The 20,151-nt window shown below is 42.6% G+C and overlaps 3 protein-coding genes across 3 annotated transcripts; 2 read left to right on the top strand and 1 right to left on the bottom strand.

Annotated features, from left to right (window-relative positions):
- Nucleotides 1–330: 330 nt before the first annotated feature.
- Nucleotides 331–1,495, bottom strand: psmb11a (proteasome 20S subunit beta 11a). Its single transcript, XM_012868408.3, has one exon. It carries the CDS (start codon nucleotides 1,408–1,410, stop codon nucleotides 454–456), a length of 957 nt encoding a protein of 318 aa, XP_012723862.2. The 5' UTR covers nucleotides 1,411–1,495; the 3' UTR covers nucleotides 331–453.
- Nucleotides 1,496–3,210: 1,715 nt separating this feature from the next.
- On the top strand, nucleotides 3,211–13,584 carry prmt5 (protein arginine methyltransferase 5). Its single transcript, XM_036138015.1, has 17 exons — nucleotides 3,211–3,311; nucleotides 4,039–4,147; nucleotides 4,433–4,551; nucleotides 6,974–7,059; nucleotides 7,180–7,314; nucleotides 7,395–7,507; nucleotides 7,599–7,648; nucleotides 8,230–8,393; nucleotides 8,483–8,644; nucleotides 8,742–8,819; nucleotides 9,672–9,730; nucleotides 10,444–10,566; nucleotides 10,648–10,823; nucleotides 10,932–11,135; nucleotides 12,671–12,781; nucleotides 12,854–12,918; nucleotides 12,989–13,584. The coding sequence occupies exons 1-17, from the start codon at nucleotides 3,260–3,262 to the stop codon at nucleotides 13,139–13,141; spliced, it is 1,959 nt and encodes a 652-aa protein (XP_035993908.1). The 5' UTR covers nucleotides 3,211–3,259; the 3' UTR covers nucleotides 13,142–13,584.
- Nucleotides 13,585–15,333: 1,749 nt separating this feature from the next.
- LOC105930271 (golgin subfamily A member 6-like protein 2) lies at nucleotides 15,334–16,493 on the top strand. The gene has a single exon (XM_036138014.1). The coding sequence runs from the start codon at nucleotides 15,351–15,353 to the stop codon at nucleotides 16,398–16,400; it is 1,050 nt and encodes a 349-aa protein (XP_035993907.1). The 5' UTR covers nucleotides 15,334–15,350; the 3' UTR covers nucleotides 16,401–16,493.
- The last annotated feature ends 3,658 nt before the right edge of the window (nucleotides 16,494–20,151 follow it).

Raw genomic sequence — 20,151 nt, 5'->3', positions numbered from 1 at the left:
AACCTTTAGAGAAATATTCCTGAAGGTTCCCTAAAAGTTACATAAAACTTTCAGAATGCTCCCTTTTGACAATGTTTAGGGAACAACAACCAAAAGTTAACTGAAGGTTACATAGAAGTGTCTAAGAAGTCTAGGAAATCTCCAGGGAAAGCTCCATAGAAGGTTCCCTGGATGTTGTTAGAACTTTGTTACCTTTGGTTAACAATCAGAATGAGTTCCATAACAATACCCTGAATGTTAGCTACAAATATTATGATGTTACTTTAAAAAAAAAAATTACTTTAAGGAACATCCCCTGAAGGTTGCATACATATTATCTACAAGTTTCATCGCATAACTTTTAAAACTAGATGATATAGTCCAATTTCAAGTGTTTTTTAAACTACTTTTATTCAGCCTAGATGTATCATTTCCTCCTCCAAAGCCCAACACGGTTCCATGGTTTTCATCTAACTACTCTCCATCGTATCTGTCCTTTTTTCTTCTTCTTCCACGGTTGGACCTCCTCTCCATGTCTCGATAATATTCTTCTCTCAGGTCCTCCCTTGGTCTTTGGCTCCATCCCTGGGCTGTGACGTGAAAGAGGTCCACGTTGTTGCCCGAGTAGGCGTCCCTGTGGGTGGCTCTGAACACCGCTTCTCTTGCCAAGGAGACGGCTTCCTCTTTACTCAGACTCCAGCTCAGACCTCCGTCCAGGACTCCGTACGCGTAAGGAGAACCGGATCCAACGGAGATGACGTCTCCCTGCAGCCTGGCGCCGTCGCTGCACACGTAGACCAGCCGCGGGCCGCTGCTGGGGGCTGAAGAGCTCGCATCCGTCACAGAGGATGAGTTGTCCAGGTTGTGAGCCAGACCAGTTCCCCCTCCTTCCTTATCCCAACCGCACAGAGTGAGAGCCACGCACACGTCCGTGCCTTTAAACGGATGCAGCATGAGGGAAAGGAGCTTGGCAGAACCTCTTATGGAGAGGCGACGCTTGTGCCGCAGCTCATACAGTCTGATCTCTCTGGTCAGGATGCGCTCCCAGAGCATGCAGTCCGCCCCGCTGCCCGAGGAGGTGACCACCAAGTGGGAGTGAATGGGGGTGATCTTGTGAACCGCCGGACAGGCGACGAGCCCCCCGGCGCTGGCACGCGTGTCCGCCGCCGCGATGACCCCGCCTTGGAAAACGAAACCCAGGGTCGTGGTTCCGTGAGACAGAGGGAAAGGCCTCTGCGCGGTCAGCGGCGGTTCTGACGGGTCGACCCGACGGAGAGGGGGCACGAAAACGCGCTGTGGCGTCCCGCAGTGCGTCTGAGACGTCTTCAGCCTCTTCAGCTCCAGGTCGTGGGAGTCTGTCTCCAAAGCTGGAAAAGGAAACAGCTGTTGCACACGCTCGTCTTTGAAGTTACAAATGTCTTCCAGAGCCATGGTAGTGTTGGTAAAGCAAGGAAGTAGCTGGGTTGATCGCAAGATCGGTAGATCCTCTTAGTTAACATAGAAGATGGGAGTCCACGAACAGACTGAGCAAGAGGCAATATTCACACAGTCTTTTGTTTCCTGAGGCCAGCTAGGTTTCTGATAAAGAATCGTTTCTTATCTGCTCCCAGGTGTGGCCCATTATCCCTTTATAGCTCTAACAAAAGTGACAGCTTGCACAAACGCATCTGTAAGCGATATTTGAATCTTCGTGCTGTGAATTGGATATCCAGTGATGCCTCTTTCTGCAAAGCTTTCATTCCACGCAGCGTTTGTGAGCGTGTAGACGTGCGAGTGGTGGATGTGTTACCTTGCTAGTGGTGAGACAGTTAGACTTTTTGCTTGCTGCTGCTGAGTCTAAGCTTCTAAACAGTTCAATTTAGGTTCAACCATCCATCTAAATTATCTGAAATCTTTTCTTCAGGGGAAAAAGGACACCCAAATGTCCCTGCTCACTGTGACACTCGCCATCTTCGTCCATACGGGCTAATGAGTTCTGGGTCTGGGGTCTGCACCAAGGGGGACCTGCCCTACAAACTTATGAAGGGAGGGGGTTTTGGTGTCATCTGGATCAGATATCTGACCGCAGATGAGGGCTGAACCTCCAAAAAAAAGCTTTGATTTTATGACATGTCTTTAAATAAAGTAAATTGAACTGAATAATCTGCAGAAACAAGCTCTGTCCTCCTGGCCAACGTAAGATTACCCGCCAACAAGCTTAGATGAGATCTGGCTGAGAATCGCAGCATGTCAGATGGACGGCTTTGAGCAATCTTCACAGACATGTGGCTGGATGAAAACGTACCAGACGACACAGTTGAGCTAGCAGGCCGCTCTTTGCTGAGAGCCGACCGGACTGTAGAGGCAGAGAGGAGCAGAGGCTTGATTGTTTACATCCGCAACTCTTGGCGCACAGCTGCAAAAGCTACCGGAACCTTCTGCTCCCCCGATCTGGAATATCTGGCAATTTAAGTGCAGACCATTTAAACTAGTCAGAGGTCAGCTCTGTGATTATTACTGCAGCATACATTCAGCCTATGTATGACCGTAGCTGGAGACTGTAATTATGTTGAATTAAAGGCTGTGCTCCCCAAATTCCCCAAATTTATAACGTTTCCAACCAGAGACTGGGAATATTACAGTGTGCAGAAATCTATTAATGCCAAGGGTGTGACTAGAAAGAGCCGAAGAGAAGAGAATAGACAGGAAGGGAATGGGGTCTTAAAGGGGTCTTAAAAGTTTGATAGGAGCAACAGTAGAGGGGACAAGGGAAATACAGAATACTGTTATACAGTATTTTAGATATATATGAATATATGATAGGAATTAGTGTTTATATTCATACATAGACTACACACAAACACACACACACACACACATATATATATATATATATATATATATATATATATATATATATATATATGTGTGTGTGTGTGTGTATAAATTTGTATTTTTGCACATACAAATGGTTTAAATACTCTCTACTTTACTTTTTAATCACTGCTGCACTTTATACTGTAATTTACAAACTGTATGCAACGAACTGTCGTTCTGTATGCACTCTGTACGTACAAAATGACAAATAAAGTTGTCTACGTCTAAGTCTAAACATTGGATATGATACATCTTACATACTCCGATGTGGTAGATGACGGTATGCACCTAAAAGTCATGGCTGCAGGCTGCCGTTGAACAAGTAGAAGAAGAAGAAAAGATATGCAACTGGCGTCCTGGCGAAGCCATTTTGGCTCTAAGTGCCTGCTTACACAGTACCTGCCCACGTCCTGTCGAATCCAAAATGGCGTCAGTTTCCTCGAAAGCCGCGCGATCTTTCCCCCAGGTTGAGTCAGGCATAGACATCATATACGTAGACGCGTCATAGGGCGCAGGTTCGCACGTCAACGTCACCGCCATATTGTATGTGGCAGAAAAAAGTTGAGTTCTGTTATTGTGAACGTGGATCAGAGAAGATGCCTCATTCCTGTGCTGCAATAAATACACACACACACACACACACACACACACACACACACACACACACACACATCTAATCTAAACATTGTGGTCTTCATTATTTCATTAAACCGTGTCACATGTGAACCTTTAGGAACAGACTTTTTGGGGGAGTATTAAAGAGGTAAAATTAATAATATGAGAAAAAAAGTACTAGGTAAATAAAGTAAAAATAAACAAACAAACACAAAAGTGATAATGTTATGATAAAAACATCATATTATGAGAATTAAGGGGGAACATTTCCAGAATAATCACAGTTTGCAGAATTATTTCACTCCTGGAGTAATGGGGCCAGGTTAGATTATTTTAAATATTTTTATTCTTTAGGAGAATAAATTCAGGAGAATGAAGCTAAAGGGATACGAAAATAAACTTGTAATATTACAAAAAATACTACGAATACAAAGTATATTCAGAGATTAAAGTCCCTCTGATACTGTTTAAGTGACTGAGTAACTGCAGATTTGCCACATTTAAGATGGCGGACGCTCTGACGCATCGCAGCATAGGCAGAACCCGCCCAATGACGCGTCTACTCTTATATTATGTCTATGGAGTCAGGGACAGAAGCCATGGCGTCCGCCAGTACAGGGAGCAGAGTGTCCTGCGGGAGAGATCTGAATTGTGTGCCAGAGATAGCTGACACTTTAGCCGCGGTCGCCAAACTCGGGTGAGGAGAGCGTTGGATTAGGCCTGTCATTTTATTTAAATGCAACAGAACTGTTCGCGCTTGTTAGCTTTTGTGTCCGAGCGTGATGCTGGCTAAGCTAGCCGGCGAGTTTTCAGCACGTGCCGTCACATAACAGCGATGCTTGATGCCCGTCTGAAGTGTTTACAGCGACAACGCGGGCGGTTCTGATCAACATTTCCTCACCCATTATAAACGGCTAAAGGTTTATACCGTGAACACATAAATTTTATTTAATGTGCATTTTTTTTATCCTCCGGTGTGCAGGTTTGACTTCCTGTGCATGCCCCTCTTCCACCCGAGGTTCAGGAGAGAGTCTGAGTTGGATCCCGCTAAATCCAGAGCCGGAGCCCAGACCCGTTCAGATCTGCTGCTATGTGGAAGAGGTTAGTCTCTCTACCCTCTTCTGGTTATCGTGCGTCCCAAACTAAAAGCTAAGAAATGTCCATTCTTGAATTAAAGTGAGCAATGTTATTGCTTTGAACACCCTTAAGAATCCCTCACATGGCTTATAGAAACTGTCAGTTTAGTAATGTGTATTATTGTTTATGCAACGCATTTCATGTGGACTAATACTTGAATATATATTTCTTTCTTTCATACCCTGTATATATTTGTGGACCCACTGTCTTATGCACCTTCTTTTGATCACTAAGCCAATGTGTGACAAGTGAATTTCTCCAATGTGAGATCAATAAAGCTTATCTTTATATATATATATATATATATATATATATATATATATATATATATATATATATATATATATATATCGCATAATGTCATTGGTTAACTCAAGATTAATCGCATATTTTATCCTTTAATTTATGAAAGTGTAGAAGGCTATTTGGGCATTTTAATATGCAATTTTGCAATAAGTGACACTAATAAAAAACATGCGTGCGCAATTTCAAGCACTTTTCAGAATTGGAATGAAAACATCCTTGTGCCATAAAATGTTAAACTGGCCAATAATGGCTAAATCGCTAATCATACCGCCCTGATGTTTACACAATGTGTAAATAAATACCCGTTTTCATGCCAAAATATTTTTCCGCCTCTTAAACAAAGATAAACGTTGTATTACGTATATAAATATAAATTAATAATTTTACATTTTAATAAAATCCCAAGTTTTATTGTTACTTTTTTCACTCTCACACATCTAATTCTGAGCTTTCACACCAACAACAACAATTTCTTTGTATGTTTTTGCATGCTGTTTATATCCACGTTCATAGCTGATCGCGGGGTTTAAACATTAGTCTTCGTATGGATTTTCCCAGAGAATGCCAAACTCTACCCCGACTCTCAGATTTACTCTGGGAAAGTCCTGCATGTTCAATAAGAGGAATTCTAAGTTTAAAGGGTCTACTTCGCTGTCAAAAACCTTCAGCTGTCCTGTTATCTGCGGAAATAACAGGAAACAATTGCTCCTAGCCAATATGACTGACATCCCAGGGCAGACAGACAGGTTGTGAATGAGCGACCAAAAATACTGTGGTATGAAATGGTGATGGAGTAAAATCAAGAGTCTACCTTAGAATTAGCAGCCAACATGCCTCCATTGAAAGGTTCCAGTTTATTCTTAAATATCTTCCTAAATCTCTACGAGTCCTCTGAGTTCATTTTTAAACACCTCACTAAGACTGGAAATAGCTTAATTTGAGCCTTCCTGCTGTGACCACTTCCTCACAGAAGAGTGTGGATGCGTTTGGTGCATTCACTGAACGGAAAAAAGATTGGATATTTTACGTTCTAGCTGTCTGATCAAGTTAAAATATTTACATTTTAAGGAAAACGTAAAGATCTGTTGAACCAGATTGAACTTGCATGGCTTTCAGTTTCACTTCAAAGTGTAGTTTTACAATCAAACCTACCTAATCCAAACTAACAGAAGACGACTCTATGGAAGAATCCCGTTCCTTTGATGTTATCGGCCTAAAAACACCAGTGCTGCTGAGTAAAGTTGTCAGTAAAGCAGCAAGTTAGTTACCTTGTTATAGGAAAATGCACAACAAAGGTGGTGCAGAGTACGTCACTGTTTCGACAATAAACTAAATCCATCCATCGATGTTAATGAAACAAAACAAAGTACCCTGATTTCTGTAAAAAAGGGATCCCGTCTAGATCACCTGAACATTAAAAACAAAAGTAAATCCTGCATGTTTAAAATGAAACAGGATTCAAGGCTCATAGATTTTGGGCTTGGTGGTTTTCTATCATCTGTCTCTACATGTCTATAGTGTTTTCTCAGCATCAAGAACCGTGACCCCTCCTTCCTAAGTTCTTGCTTTGTAAAATATGAATAGTTGTATCTCACATTTCTCATTTTAAGCAGCATTTAAGGCCCTGCGTCAATATAAAATGTGACCCAAAAACGGTTGTCCTTCAACTGCGTCTGAATAAACGTCCTGGGCCGATTCAGCAAAATTGTCCCATCATTGAAATGTGGTCCAGGGGCCTGACAAAATCACTTTAAGGCCTGCAAACAGCCCCAGGACAACACTTTGGTCACTCCTGTACTGAAGCTTGAGCAGTTACTGTGGCGTTTTATTAGACTGAGGTATCCAGTGATCATTTGAACAGAGAGCAACACAAGAGGTCATACAGATTTAACTAACCGGGCTCAGAACCTCAAAGTGCTGGAAGTGAAGCTAAATTCATAACATTCGTGTTTGCTTTGCAGTCTATAGGTTGAATGAATTGCAGGGAACGGCATCATTTAACTGTTTTTATATCTAGAGATGGAAAATGTGAGAGGGGGGCCGACAGCTTCGTTTATTCATTCTGTGTTTTTTTCTGTAGACTGGAATACTCTCATCGTTGGGAAGCTTTCCCAGTGGATCGACGCAGATTCAGAAATCGAGACGGAGCGCAGAAACTCAGAAGCTGTAAGTCCCTCCGTCTGCGCCGGTTCTTCAAAGATCCCGGCTTTTGTCTCAAAGCTTGGTTTCTACCTTGACTTTTCCTCTGTGCTCCTCCCTTCTTGTTTTTCCACGTTTCCCCTCTAGGCTCTTGCCCAGGAGCTGAACTTCTCGGCCTACCTGGGCCTGCCCGTCTTCATGCTTCCTATGAAGGGGCCCAACAACGCTAACCTGGCCCGAATGCTGCTGAACCACATCCACACTGGACACCACACCTCAAACGTACGACGCCACACACGGGAGGCCGGGCGGTAACCCGGACCCAACCCGACTTAACCCCAGCTTCTCTTTGGGTTCATTAGTTCTGGATACGTGTCCCCTTGATGGCACCAGAAGACACGCGGGAAGATCTGATCGAGAACGAAGCGACGGCGTGTGCCGACGAGACGAGCGTGGAGGAGAAGACCTGGGGCTGGTTAGTTTTCCCGCTCCGTCCTCAGCAGCTGAGGCCGCGCTGAATTACACGATAACCGTGACTCACTTTCCCTCCCGCTCTTTGTTTTCAGGTGGCACTCGTTCAGAACCCTCTGTGATTACAACAAGAGGATCTGTCTCGGTGAGATGTCACGCCACAGAGCGTTACCAGTCGTTCAGACCCTTTCTCCTACTGAGAATTAGGGCTGGGTATCATCTAGGATGAGCCGATTCGATACGATTCTCGATACACAGCTCACGATACGATACGATTCTCGATACATGGCTCAGCTTGCTTTGATTCCAATATCGATATTTATTACTTTGAATTAATGCTCAGTGATTCAATCACCAAAATCAGCCAAATATTATGTTTATGTTCTATTTATTGATCACAGACATATTAACAGGAAAATAAAGTGCATTTGCTTCAATGCATTTAACGTGTCACAGAAACCAAAAATGTGCCCAAACATCTGATTTTAGAGACAAAGGAGCTTCTAAAATCCTGTCGGCCGTTCCACAAATTCGTCTCACTTGCTCTCCTTCGCTGTGAACTGTAATGGTTGCGCTGTAATAACGCCCCCTAGAGGTTGGGAGGTATATCGATATTGAAAGCCAGAATATCGATATTAAATTGTTTTTAAAAATATCGATATTAATCTTTATATCGATTTTTATGCACAGCCCTACTGAGAATGTTCTCCTTTTCTCTCCCTGAAGCCATCGAAGTGGGACCCGACATGCCGTCAGACGCCGTGATCGACAAGTGGCTCGGAGAGCCGATCAAAGCGGCGATACTTTCCACGAGCATCTTCCTGACTAATAAGAAGGGCTTCCCTGTTTTGTCCAAAGCGCACCAGAAGATAATCTTCAGGCTGTTTAAGGTGGGGACGTGATGACTGGATGATGGTTGGCTGAGCAGCCTGATTTCACCGTTTTCCTTTTGAACCTAAAGTAAATGCTGTGCTTGCAGCTGGAGGCTCAGTTCATCTTCACGGGCGCCAGTCGGCACACTGAGAAGGACTTCAGGTCCTACCTGCAATACCTGGAATACCTCAACCAGAACCGGCCGGCGCCCAACTCCTACGAGCTCTTTGCCAAAGGGTATGAAGACTACCTGCAGTCCCCGCTCCAGGTCAGGAACTCTGCGTCGGCCTCGCGTTTCTCTCTGGTTCTGGTCAATCGACTATTTGGTTAGGCTCTAAAAGTGTCTAATTCTGTCCCTCGTTTAGCCGCTCATGGACAACTTGGAGTCTCAGACGTATGAAGTGTTCGAGAAGGATCCCATTAAATATTCTCAGTATCAACAGGTGAGGCAGTGGCCACAGCTGCGTTTGTCCATCATGGTTACCAGAGAGTTGGAGGCAAAACGCGGCACAGATTATATCCAGGAGCAAGAAATAAAACTAAACCTGGCTTGACCTAAAACCAATTATCGATTCAACAGGTTTTCTTTGTTCAGCTTATCAAAAATCCCGATTTTAATTTTTCTTTGAGGATACATTTATGATTCTTTGAGATTTCATTTTCCACCTTTGGAAGTTTTGCAAGTGAATGAAACCTCTTGGATGTAAGAAGGCGTCGGCTTGAACGAGAGCTTTTTAAATCTTTTGTTTTTAGTCATTTCTATAGCATAGAATAGACTGAGCTAACTTTATGAACGGATTATTTATCACATGTGTTAGTAGAATATTCTATGTGGAAAGCTGTCATTTTAGTACATCATTACGGTAGGGATGTGCCCCTAGTATTTTACTCTGGACATTTAGTAGACAAGGTCTATAAATTACACTGGGGGGGCTTTCTTAATTCTGATCTTTGTTTCCAAGTTGTTGTGAATTTTCAACCACTGTAGTGTTTTCACATCAACTGCTCACAAGTACTTCAATTGAAATCATTAGTTTTTCATGGGTATCCAAGACATGGGCAACAAATCAGGTGGGCACAGTTTCAGGTTTTCAAATTAAACCATTGTTGTGCTTATTGTGTCTTTTTTCATAGGACTTTTTTTTTTTTTTTTAGTGAGTTGAATTGTAGGAGTTTAAAAGCAGCTATTTTTGCTGTCATACGCAGCATTTCACTCTGATATTCAGACAATAATCTAACAGAGATAAATTCACATGTAAAATGCTTGTCTGTAACACTTTCATCACTTCTTTCAGGCTGTATATAAATGTCTTTTGGACAGAGTACCAGAGGAGCAGAAAGACACTAATGTTCAGTAAGTAAGATGTTTTTCTATCTGCATGAAGTTACAATTAAGACGTTGGATTGATCTGGCTAATGATTTGTAGCTGAAGTCATTATTTTTTTCCCCTCCCCTCATTACCTCCAACTTGAATAAGGTTAAGCAATCCTATTAAATATTTACTAATTTATAATCATGTTAATGGATTTTATTCAATAGACCAACAGAAGGTTGTAGGGGTGCAACGGTAAATTAAATTGCATTTTTTTTTTAAATTGTGATTATATTGCAAATGAGATTAATTGTGCAGCTCTATTTTCTAGTGATACCGACCACTCAGAGCTTTACATGAAAGCAACATTCTCCCCATCGCACCCAGACTCATTCATACACAGATGCACTTCAGTTTGAAACTTTGAGGTCAAGTGCCTTGCTCAGGAGCACATTGACAGGATTGCATGATGACTCCTGTTGGTACTGTTCAATTATTGTGAGATTAAGGACATAATAAAATCAAATAACTTTCAGAAACTGATCAGGTGTGGTTACGTCTGGCGAGAACGTACTGTGACAGCCCTAGAACTTTGCGCCTAATTGTCAAAAGTGAAAAGGAGATGATGCGAAGTATTGATTCAGGGGCGCTGATTACAAACCCAATCCAGATTCTTTGGGAAAAGTTTAAGGGCTGTGAATACTTTTGTACCAGTGGTGTCTAATGATTTCCTTCTTTTTTTTTATTGGTGAAGGGTGCTGATGGTGCTGGGAGCAGGAAGGGGTCCTCTGGTTAATGCGTCGCTGCGTGCTGCCAGACAGGCGGACCGAAAGCTGAGGGTGTACGCTGTTGAGAAAAATCCCAATGCGGTAATCACGTGAGTCGAGCTGCCTCACTCCTGGAAGCATTTCCGTGGAAAGGAGCTGAGTGTTTCATTTCAGGGCTTTCTGTTGTTCAGATTAGAGAACTGGCGCTTTGAGGAGTGGGGCGACCAGGTGACTGTGGTGTCGTGTGACATGCGGGAGTGGGAAGCGCCGGAGAAAGCTGATATCATTGTCAGCGAGCTCCTCGGATCCTTTGGGGACAACGAGCTCTCCCCAGAGTGCTTAGACGGAGCGCAGCACTTTCTCAAAGGTACTAATCCTCTATTTTCCGACGAAGTCTCAGCGGGATATACAAGAAGCGTTTCTTCTACCCAATTACCCTCAACGCTTGCTTGTATCACTTTTCTCTTCAACGCAGATGACGGCGTCAGCATCCCCTGTTCCTACACGTCCTTCCTGGCTCCTCTGTCCTCCTCCAAGCTTTACAACGAAGTCCGAGGGTGCCGGGAACGCGACAAGGACCCCGAGTGCCATTTTGAGACGCCTTACGTCGTGAGACTCCATAACTTCCACCAGCTGGCTGAGCCTAAAGCCTGCTTCACTTTCACACACCCCACAAAAGGTAAGCACTCAACGACGTCCTCAGAGGTTACCTTGCCGGCTACTTTTCCAGAACCACCGTGGTACTAGCCGTAGAAGCGGGCAAGATGACAGACGCATCACAATGCATTTTTTCTTAAAGAAAATCAAAGTCCTCTTGAAGAAAAACGCGTGATGCTTCATAAATAAAACATCATTGAGGCCATTAGCTGATATGAGCAGCTGGAGGAGAGGGCCGCTCTCTAAGGCTACCTTCACACTGCAGGCCTTGATGCTCAATTCCTATTTTTTATTTTAAATCAGATTTTTTTGCGTGTCCGTTCACACCTCCAAATATATGCGACTTGTATGTGATCTCCTGTGTGAACTGAATTCATACGCCTAAGTGTCCCGCATGCGCAGTAGAGGACACGATGACGTCATGCGTAGCAAGCGTGCTCAGTGTTTGCAGAACTAAACATGGATCGTAATGCTGCAGCGTATCTTGCGTTCCTTAAGTTCTTCTCCAGCCGGAGCAGCACATTACCAACCAATCTTTTTAAGAAGATCGAAAAGAAAGAGCCACATTTTTGGCAATGGCGTTTTGTGGGGCTGTAAGGTTCATACAGAGAAAGGTGTTGGTGCGGAGTCGAAGCCGGGAATGGTGGGATAGCGATGTGAGCGGCTTTACTGACACGGACGTCATTCATAATTTTCGAATGACAAAGGCAACCTTTATGTGCCTCTGTGAGCGGCTCTCTTTAGCGCTACTTGCGTAAAGACGCACATCTTCGGCAGGCTATAGCAGTGGGGCTGAATTTGCTTGCAACAGGTGCTTGTTACCGTATCAGTGACATACAGGTTGGATAAATGCGAACTGGCCGTACAGACACAGGTCACATTTGAAAAGATCAGATGTGTTTCGGATTCAGGACCACATATCCAAGCGGCCTGGGTCGCATTTGAAAAAATCCGATCTGTGTTGTTCAGACTGTCATGAAAAGATCAGATCCAGGTCGCATATGGGCAAAAAAATCTGAATTGGGTCACTTCAGGCTGCAGTGTGAACGTAGCCTAAAAGTTCTTCCTGCTGCAGTTGTGAAGTCTGCAGAACGGCTGCGTGCAGCCCTTGATCTGCTGTGGTCTGGATATACACGAGTTAATTTTCCTGCCCTCTGCTGCGACGCATCTGAGACAAAGCGTTTGATGGCCGATCAAAAAAAGTCCCTTTTTTTTTTTTTTATGAGTGGTCACGATAGGTTTAATGGCTATTATATTTTCATCTAACTGTACAAATACTGTGCTACTAACGCGGTAATCATTAAAACCAGCCGCCAGTGCAGAATGTGCCTTGTAGACAATCTCTCTTTATTTCTTAATCCTTCACAATCGGTAACATCATCACATCAGCCACCCCTAGCGTACCGCCTAACTTTTTGAAAGGTAGCTGGTTAGTGACAGGAAGTAGCCTCCAGGTTATGGGAAGGCACTTCCTGTATTATGCGGTGCTGTTAAATCCCACCAGCCCCCCTACAAACATGTACACGCTCAAGCACCGATCATCTTTTCTTCTTCCAGACATGAACAACAACCGGTACCAGTGTCTTCGATTCTCTGTGGATTGTAACACGGTGCTCCACGGCTTCGCAGGCTACTTTGAGACCACCCTGTACAAAGATGTCACCCTTAGTAAGTTACCTAAGCAAGAGAGGAAGTTCTAAGCAATGGATGAGATCTCATTGGTGAACGTGTTTGTTGCAGGTATAAAACCAGATACGCATTCACCTGGGATGTTCTCCTGGTTTCCCATTCTGTTCCCCCTCAAAGTAAGTCAGACCTCCACCCAGGTCAAAATTTAACACCGACACGCAGAGTAATGTTTCTTTTCCCTCACAGCAACCCATCTCCATATCCCGGGACGACGACGTCACCGTGCGGTTCTGGCGCTGCAACAACGGGAAGAAGGTTTGGTACGAGTGGGCGGTGACGGAGCCCTCCTGCTCTGCCATCCACAATCCAGCGGGTCGCTCCTACACCATCGGCCTGTGAGCTCGAAGAATCGGCACACCTGTCAGACATCCTCCTGTTTTTTTTTTAGTAAGACTGTTTCTGTCTGGGCTATTCTGGAAATACCCACAGTATACCCTCTCTGACTTGTAATGTTCCACCCTGAGTCTGTAGAGACATAACTCAATAAATCAACTGTTTGTTTTTTTTTGTTTTTCCCAGACGTCTGGTTGAGGAGAAATGAGTCGTCTCCCACAAACACAAACCCCTTAGTCTGGCCCCTTCATGTCGTCTTCCATACGGTTATGAACAGTTACTGTGGACACGCAATCCAACTGGATCTCTGCCTTACCAAACACATTCCACATGATCAATAGAACGTTAGCATAATGTCAGTACACCCTTTAGTGTCAGAGGAAAGTTGCTCTTTTCAGGTCAAGTGTTTGCTGTTGTTTTGAACGTTTTCAATAAAACACACCAACGTTGTCAGTTTTCAGTTATTTCAGAATGGCTTGTAAATATATACTTCCACTTGGCTTCAAATGGAATTTCTTTTGCAGAGCTAGTGATGATTTTCTTAATATCCACGAATCTTAAGGTTAATATAAAGACTGCGGCTCACACTGATGCTGGACAAGGAGTATGTCCCTGTTTCACTGCAGATGAGAAGGAAACGCCATCCTGGTATCCTGCCTTCCTCCTTCCCTTTCTCTGGTGCCATTCTTCTGTATCCTTGTCATTTCCTTTTTTTTTTCTTTTTTTTTTTAATGTAATTTCTTGTTAAATAAACCTTTACTTACTTTTTCCTTTCCGTCCTTGCCTTTGTCCTACCTAACTTCCTTGTCATTGCATCGTTCCTTCCTTTCTACCAGTTTTTCTCTGATGCCCTATTATGTAAATTCAGTCCACCTTTGAAATGTCTGCCATATCTCACCTTTAACTAGTATTTTATTTTTGAATTAACATTAAGGACAAATCTGGAAATATATATATATATATATATATATATATATATATATATATATATATATATATATATATGAAATATCCATACAAACTGATGGTTGTGGTGTACTAACTGAAAAGGGGCTTGAATGGCAACAAACAAAACTAGCATATTACGTTTTTTTCTATTAAAATAGTCTTAGTCCATAAAAAGAATATGAAATATGGTGGTGATTGGGCTTTGATTTATTAAAGTAGAACTATTTGATACTTCTGTGGGATGAGTTTCTGCTGTTTGGAGGCAGATCGTCTCCGTGCATCTGTTGGGACAACTTCAGGACTCAACCGGAATCCTGTCAGATCTGTTACTGTGGCAACCATCGGCTGCCTGCAGCTCTTCTAACTGCCGGACCTGATGTGTAAGGTCTGATTTGCTTGGGTGAAAAAGACACATTTGTAAGTAGTGCTGCTGTTTCTGGTATTATTTTCAAGTCTTTAGTAACTTTAAACGATTAAAGGCTCAAGAGGCATTAAATGTTTGTTTTTAACCAGCTCCGACAGCTTGTAAAACAACTTAGTTATGAATCATTGGGTATTTTAGCCAAATTTGGTTAACACACCCAATTATTTCATTTCTTTGGTGGGAGTCCCAACAGCATCCCACTTTTTGGTTGTATTTGTAAAACTTATCTAAATGCATTTAAATGCATGGGCGAATGACGTTGCACAGAGTTTCTGTTGGATTTGGTTTTGGGCTCGTTCCAAAAAAATGTCCCAAAAAATGTCTTTTTGTCTTGCTTTGATTTGGCTTCACTGAGATAATGAAAAATTAAATCCCTCATTTTAGCAGATACCTAAAGGATTTGGGTCAGAATCGACAAATCAACAAAATACAGTCATATTCAATCAAGTTATTGTAAAGTTTATTTCAGTAATTCAATTCACTAAGGGAAACAGACTGGTGATGTTTTAAAGCCTTTATTTCTGTTAAGTATATTTTCCTCCAGCTAACGTAAACAGTATTTAAGATTAAAATATTGCATCAGGCCAATTTTAAAAAAAAAAAAAAAAAAGCAACATTCCCATGCAGAAATGGAGGCTTAATTGTAGTTTTTTTTTTTCAAAAGGCACTTTTAATCTGACAAGCCTTTTAGAAATGCATATTTGAATTTATTGAATATGTATGTCTTGTTTTGTTCCAGACAAAACATTTGGGAGTGGTGCGGTTGTTTTATTTTTTTGTATTCTTCAAATCATAACCTGAAAGAACTACTGATTCTCCTCACCAGGCTTGTTGATACTCACCATGGCCCAAAGAGGGCATGACCAGATCCTAGAGGCCTATGAATCGTCCCTGGCTGAAAATCAGCACCTGAAAAGCTGCATGAGGAAACTGGAAGATCGTCTCCAACAGCTTATGATGGCCAGAGAAGAATGCATTTATCAACCCTCTTCAGAGACCCCTGGTTGTTGGCGCAAAAGTAAAAAGTGGACACAAGATGACCTGCGACGGGAGAGGAAGGCTTTGGAAGAGGAGAAGAAACACTTTCAGGCAGCGAAGAAGGATTTAAAGAACACGGACAAACAACTGAGCGAGACCAAGGTCAATTTAGTGAAGGAAAGCATGAACCTGCAAGTGGAAAAGACCCAGCTGAGGGACGAGAAGAAGAGGCTGGAAGAAGTGAAGAAAACGCTCGAAGAGGAGAAGACCAAGATGAAAGAAGCAACGCAAGTCGTAAAAGAGGAGAAGCAAAAACTCGCTGAAGAAAAGAAAGAAATGGCAAAAAGCAAGACGATGCAAGAAAGCAGACGAGGCCTGGAGAAGGAAATCGCAAAAGTGGAGTCAGAGAAAAAGATGCTGGCAAAAGAAAAGGAGAAAATGAAGAAGATGGACAAGGAGTTCCAGCTGGAGAAAAAAGAGCTGAGAGAGTTAAAAGCGCAACTCGGACAAGAACAGAAAGAGCTGCAGCAGGAAAAGGAAAAGCTCCAGGCCACGACCAAAGACCTGCTGCAGGAACAGAAGCATCTGAAGTTAATCCGAAAAGAACTGGAGGAAGAAAAGCAGAAGTTTGTCTGTAAAAAATCCAGACTTCAAGCGATGGCTGAAGAGCTGCAATTAGAGAAGAAAGTGTTAGAGGAGAGCAAAAAGCAGCTGGAGGAAGGAAAGGAGGCTTTGCAAAATGCAACAGAAGTGGACAAGAAGATGAAGAAAGAGAAGAAAAAGAGGGAGAAGCAGACAAAGAACCAGGAGAGAGGAGAGAAGACGGGAAGAGGCACGAGCACTTTCTGGAAGTGGATCAAGAAGAACCGCAGCAGCAGGAAGGCAGAGGAAGCTGCTGGTTCTCGGCAGGAGTAGTTCTGCTCAGATTCCCTCATCCTCTTCCACCGCCTCAGCTTCCCATGCTGCCTTCATCTGCTAAAAATCCAATAAAAAAGCAAAACATTTCAAAAACCGCTGCAGATATTTCCTCTTTTGTTTTGTTCTCTGCTCGTCAGCCCCCTTCAAACGCCCCACTGGATTTGAACATTTGTTCTTCCTGAACCTGTAGCAACTCGAGCTGCAGCAACATTATCTGTGCATTCTGTTTGTTTAAAGGCCAGCAGCCACTTTATATATATATATATATGTTAAAAATCTACCTGCTTAAAAAGCCCTCAATGTGCAGAACAGCTCTCAGCAGACTGTATTTTATTTTAAAAAAATGGCAGTTTCTGGATGACGTAACCACTGTGAAATTTCACACAGGAAGAAATCCGATTGGCTAATTTGTGCCGGCTAAGTGACTCACTGACCGGAGGCCGTAACTCCCACATCGCCCCAAAATCCACCCATCGTTGGATGGTTCCCATCGTCATGAGACAGTTTACCTTCTGAGCTTGAGATCCAAAGCACTAACTAAGGAAACAGAGCCAACCCAGAGCGGTGGCGACCGCACCAATGTTTCACAGTATCACAGAGCGGTTGGTCGGCTGGAATACCTTGAAGGTGTAAATAGAATGGCCATCGGCTAAAAAATCTAAATAGGGTTCGCTCATGAAACTTTAATGAGTCTGAGTAATACAGTATCAAAAAAGCAGATCAGCTGAGAAAAAAAAACAACTTTTCCTGGACATCTTACGAACTAGTTTCTGTTTGGCTAACATTGCATCCTGTTATTTTATAAAGAAATGCCTTTCTGATTAGTTTAACTTATTGAAAAAATATTTGTGTGTATCTGTTTTTCATGTTTGTGTCCGCTCAGGGCCGCAGCTGGTTCACCCTGAGGACCTGGACGGTTGGTCAGCATCATGTGTTGGTCAGAGAAATCCCTTCTTAGAAATGTTCTTGTGTTCATCACTGGAAGAGAGGACACACTATGAGATTGCTGCCCACTTTTTTGAAAAGCAAAGCCCTGCTGCCGGTTGTTTCTTTTAATGCATAAAGCGTAATCTGCTTTCAGGAAACTGTAAATACTTCTCACTCAAATGTGTTTCCTAAAGAGCGCTGGTCTTTGAAAGTCTTGCCTTTTTTTTTTTTTAGCCCAGCTTTAATGCCTTATTTTTGCACAAATACGGGCATCTATTCCCCTAAATGCATTTCCGCCATGTCGTTTAAATGTGATCAAGCTGTGAAAAGCTCAGGCACTTTTAGGAGCATAATCTGAGGCACAAATACCCTTTTTTTTTTTTGAGGGCTTTATGGATTAGATGGATGCTCAGACTCCAGATCCCCTTGCTCTCCTTGTGTGAAGGACTTCCAGTCTTTATGTGGTACCTTTAGGCATGTGTTTATGGCTCATTTATTTATATTTTTCAGATGCGATTCTGTCCTTAATCTGAGGGAGCAGGCATTTTCCTGACATTTGCATCACCCACAGACCAGTATCAGACTTCCATTCATGCCTGAAGGGCACACAGTAATGGGAGATGAAGTAATTATTTAGAGCATACTAATCCCTCATCAGCCCCGCGATTGTTGAATGCTAACCCTAACCAGTCGGGGGGAGGAACCCGATCAGGATGAACCTATGCACCGAAGGCAACGACTGGTAAGTCACAGCTGAAAAACCCTTCCTCTGCCTTTGTGATCCCAGGATAAAAATGGGATGTGCAGCGCCGTGCCGTGCTGCACAAATAAAACGGGTAAATCATCTGTTGGCAAAAACAAGTGGCTGTATTTAATTTCCCTCTGGGATAAATAAAGTCATTTTGAATTGGAAGACTACATTTGCACTGAACGTTGCATATTGCGTACAAAACCTTTTGACTTATCGGAGTAATGAAGTCAAAAATGCAGTGTCAGCTGCTTGAAAAAAATAGAAACTGAATTCAGCGAGCCTCCTTTTTTGGCTTCAGTGGACGATTTGGGATCTGTTTCAAGGCTCTAACCAAAGTTACCGCATAACTGACTGGCACTGAAACTCATAAACACTCACGTTTTCAGCAGGATCATTTGAAATAGGACCGAATATAGTTTTTGTCCTGAGTATATCACCCATTTGTTAGTTGAGTCTTGTTACAGGGCATTTCAGTTAGGTAATTACACAAATTGTGTGTGTTTTTTGTCAACGGTTCCCTAGGCTGATAAGTGGACACAACCATCTGGCTCCGCTCTCAGGACCAAAGGGCTTTTGGTTCTGCATCTCAGGCCGTTTCTGCAGTACACCTCATCTGCCTGTCCTGTCACACACTGCACACCCATCTCTTTATTTGTGTGGTGCCGCTATCCTGTGTAGGCCTTCAGTATTGTGTCACCTCTTGACATGTTTCGAACAAACAAATTGCAGAACTATGTGAAGTTGTTTCAATGATAATGATTGTTTGTCAGATTGCAGAAGAGTCCAGTGCTGCTGTTTTGGACCTTCTTGCTGATTTTTCCCCTCGTGTTCAGAGAATGAAGTCTGTGGTTTTGATCAACCTATTAAACGGATTTTTCTGGATTTTTGAAGTGGTTTTATTTTGAAGAGTCATAAGCAGTGAACATCTCCCCTGCTGTGGCCAACTCTCTTGCTACAGAGATAGCTCAGGATAATCTAAGTCACTCTAACTAGAAGCTTTATCAAGCAGGAACATTTTAAGCCTGATCTTAAAAGTAGATAGGGTGTCTGCCTCACGGACCAAAACTGGGAGTTGGTTCCACAGGAGAGGAGCCTGATAGCTAAAGGATCTGCCTCCCATTCTACCTTTAGAGACTCTAGGAACCACCAGCAGACCTGCAGTCTGAGAGCGAAGTGCTCTGTTAGGAACATACGGAGTAATCAGAGCTCTGATATATGATGGAGCTTGATTATTAAGAGCTTTATATGTGAGAATAGAATAGAACAGGGGTCACCAACATGGCACCCACAGGCATCAAGTAGGCCTTGAAGACCACATGTGGTGCCCACCACCAAAACTTTATTTTATTCCGTTACTCTTCTTGTTTAATCATACTTGCATTTATATAGGTTTAAAAATGACAATATCTACAACAAAGCATGAAAAATGTATTAATTTTACATAAAGTTAAGGTGAACTCCGACCTTTCTAGTTCTAAGGTCAGTAAAGGTATCCCTTCGCATGACACAACGCCAATAAAGTATTCACACTTTCAAAAAGGTTGTGAACCCTGGAATAGAACTTGTTAACTTGTTTTTGGTCTGAGCTACTACGGAAACAAAAAAATAAAAAATAAACAAAATAGCACTCAAATCTATAACATATTTGAGTACTTCACTTTTCTATCGGACAGCTATCATAAAAGCTTAAAGTTTTATCATCCTGTCTGTCCACCATTTAGAGCAATAGCTTGAAATTACTTTTTTATTTACAAACGACACGTTGTGAGAAAACCAACTATAGTCAGACTTTAGGTATTGGTGGTGTAACAGAGTGTGTCCATAACATTTTTACAGCTTCATGGCTCTAGTGCAGTTCCAAGCTCACGGGGAAAAGAGAGCCTGTTCATGTGGAGAAAAGTGAGACTTCACAGTCACTGCATGGCTCCCAAATATGACAAATACTGTTGACGTGTGTCTCGAACAGGGGTCTGCAACCTTTACAATCCAAAGAGCAATTTTTACTTCAGTCCAACTGAATAAAACTCGTTTAGAGCTGCAGCTGTTACACGATGTTTGGAAAATGCAACT

This window comes from Fundulus heteroclitus, chromosome 6 (assembly GCF_011125445.2).
Source record: "Fundulus heteroclitus isolate FHET01 chromosome 6, MU-UCD_Fhet_4.1, whole genome shotgun sequence".
Lineage (NCBI taxonomy): Eukaryota > Metazoa > Chordata > Actinopteri > Cyprinodontiformes > Fundulidae > Fundulus > Fundulus heteroclitus.
This window is presented reverse-complemented; position numbering and strand designations above follow the sequence as displayed.

What these genes read in the sequence shown, in the direction of transcription:
- LOC105930271 (XM_036138014.1), top strand. Translation starts at nt 15,351, where the DNA reads ATGGCCCAAAGAGGGCATGACCAGATCCTAGAGGCCTATGAATCGTCC.
- psmb11a (XM_012868408.3), bottom strand. Translation starts at nt 1,410, where the DNA reads ATGGCTCTGGAAGACATTTGTAACTTCAAAGACGAGCGTGTGCAACAG.
- prmt5 (XM_036138015.1), top strand. Translation starts at nt 3,260, where the DNA reads ATGGCGTCAGTTTCCTCGAAAGCCGCGCGATCTTTCCCCCAGGTTGAG. An exon ending in AGCGCAGAAACTCAGAAGCT is followed by an intron (nt 7,060 to 7,179) that starts GTAAGTCCCTCC and finishes TTTCCCCTCTAG; the next exon opens with GCTCTTGCCCAGGAGCTGAA. An exon ending in AATATTCTCAGTATCAACAG is followed by an intron (nt 8,820 to 9,671) that starts GTGAGGCAGTGG and finishes CACTTCTTTCAG; the next exon opens with GCTGTATATAAATGTCTTTT.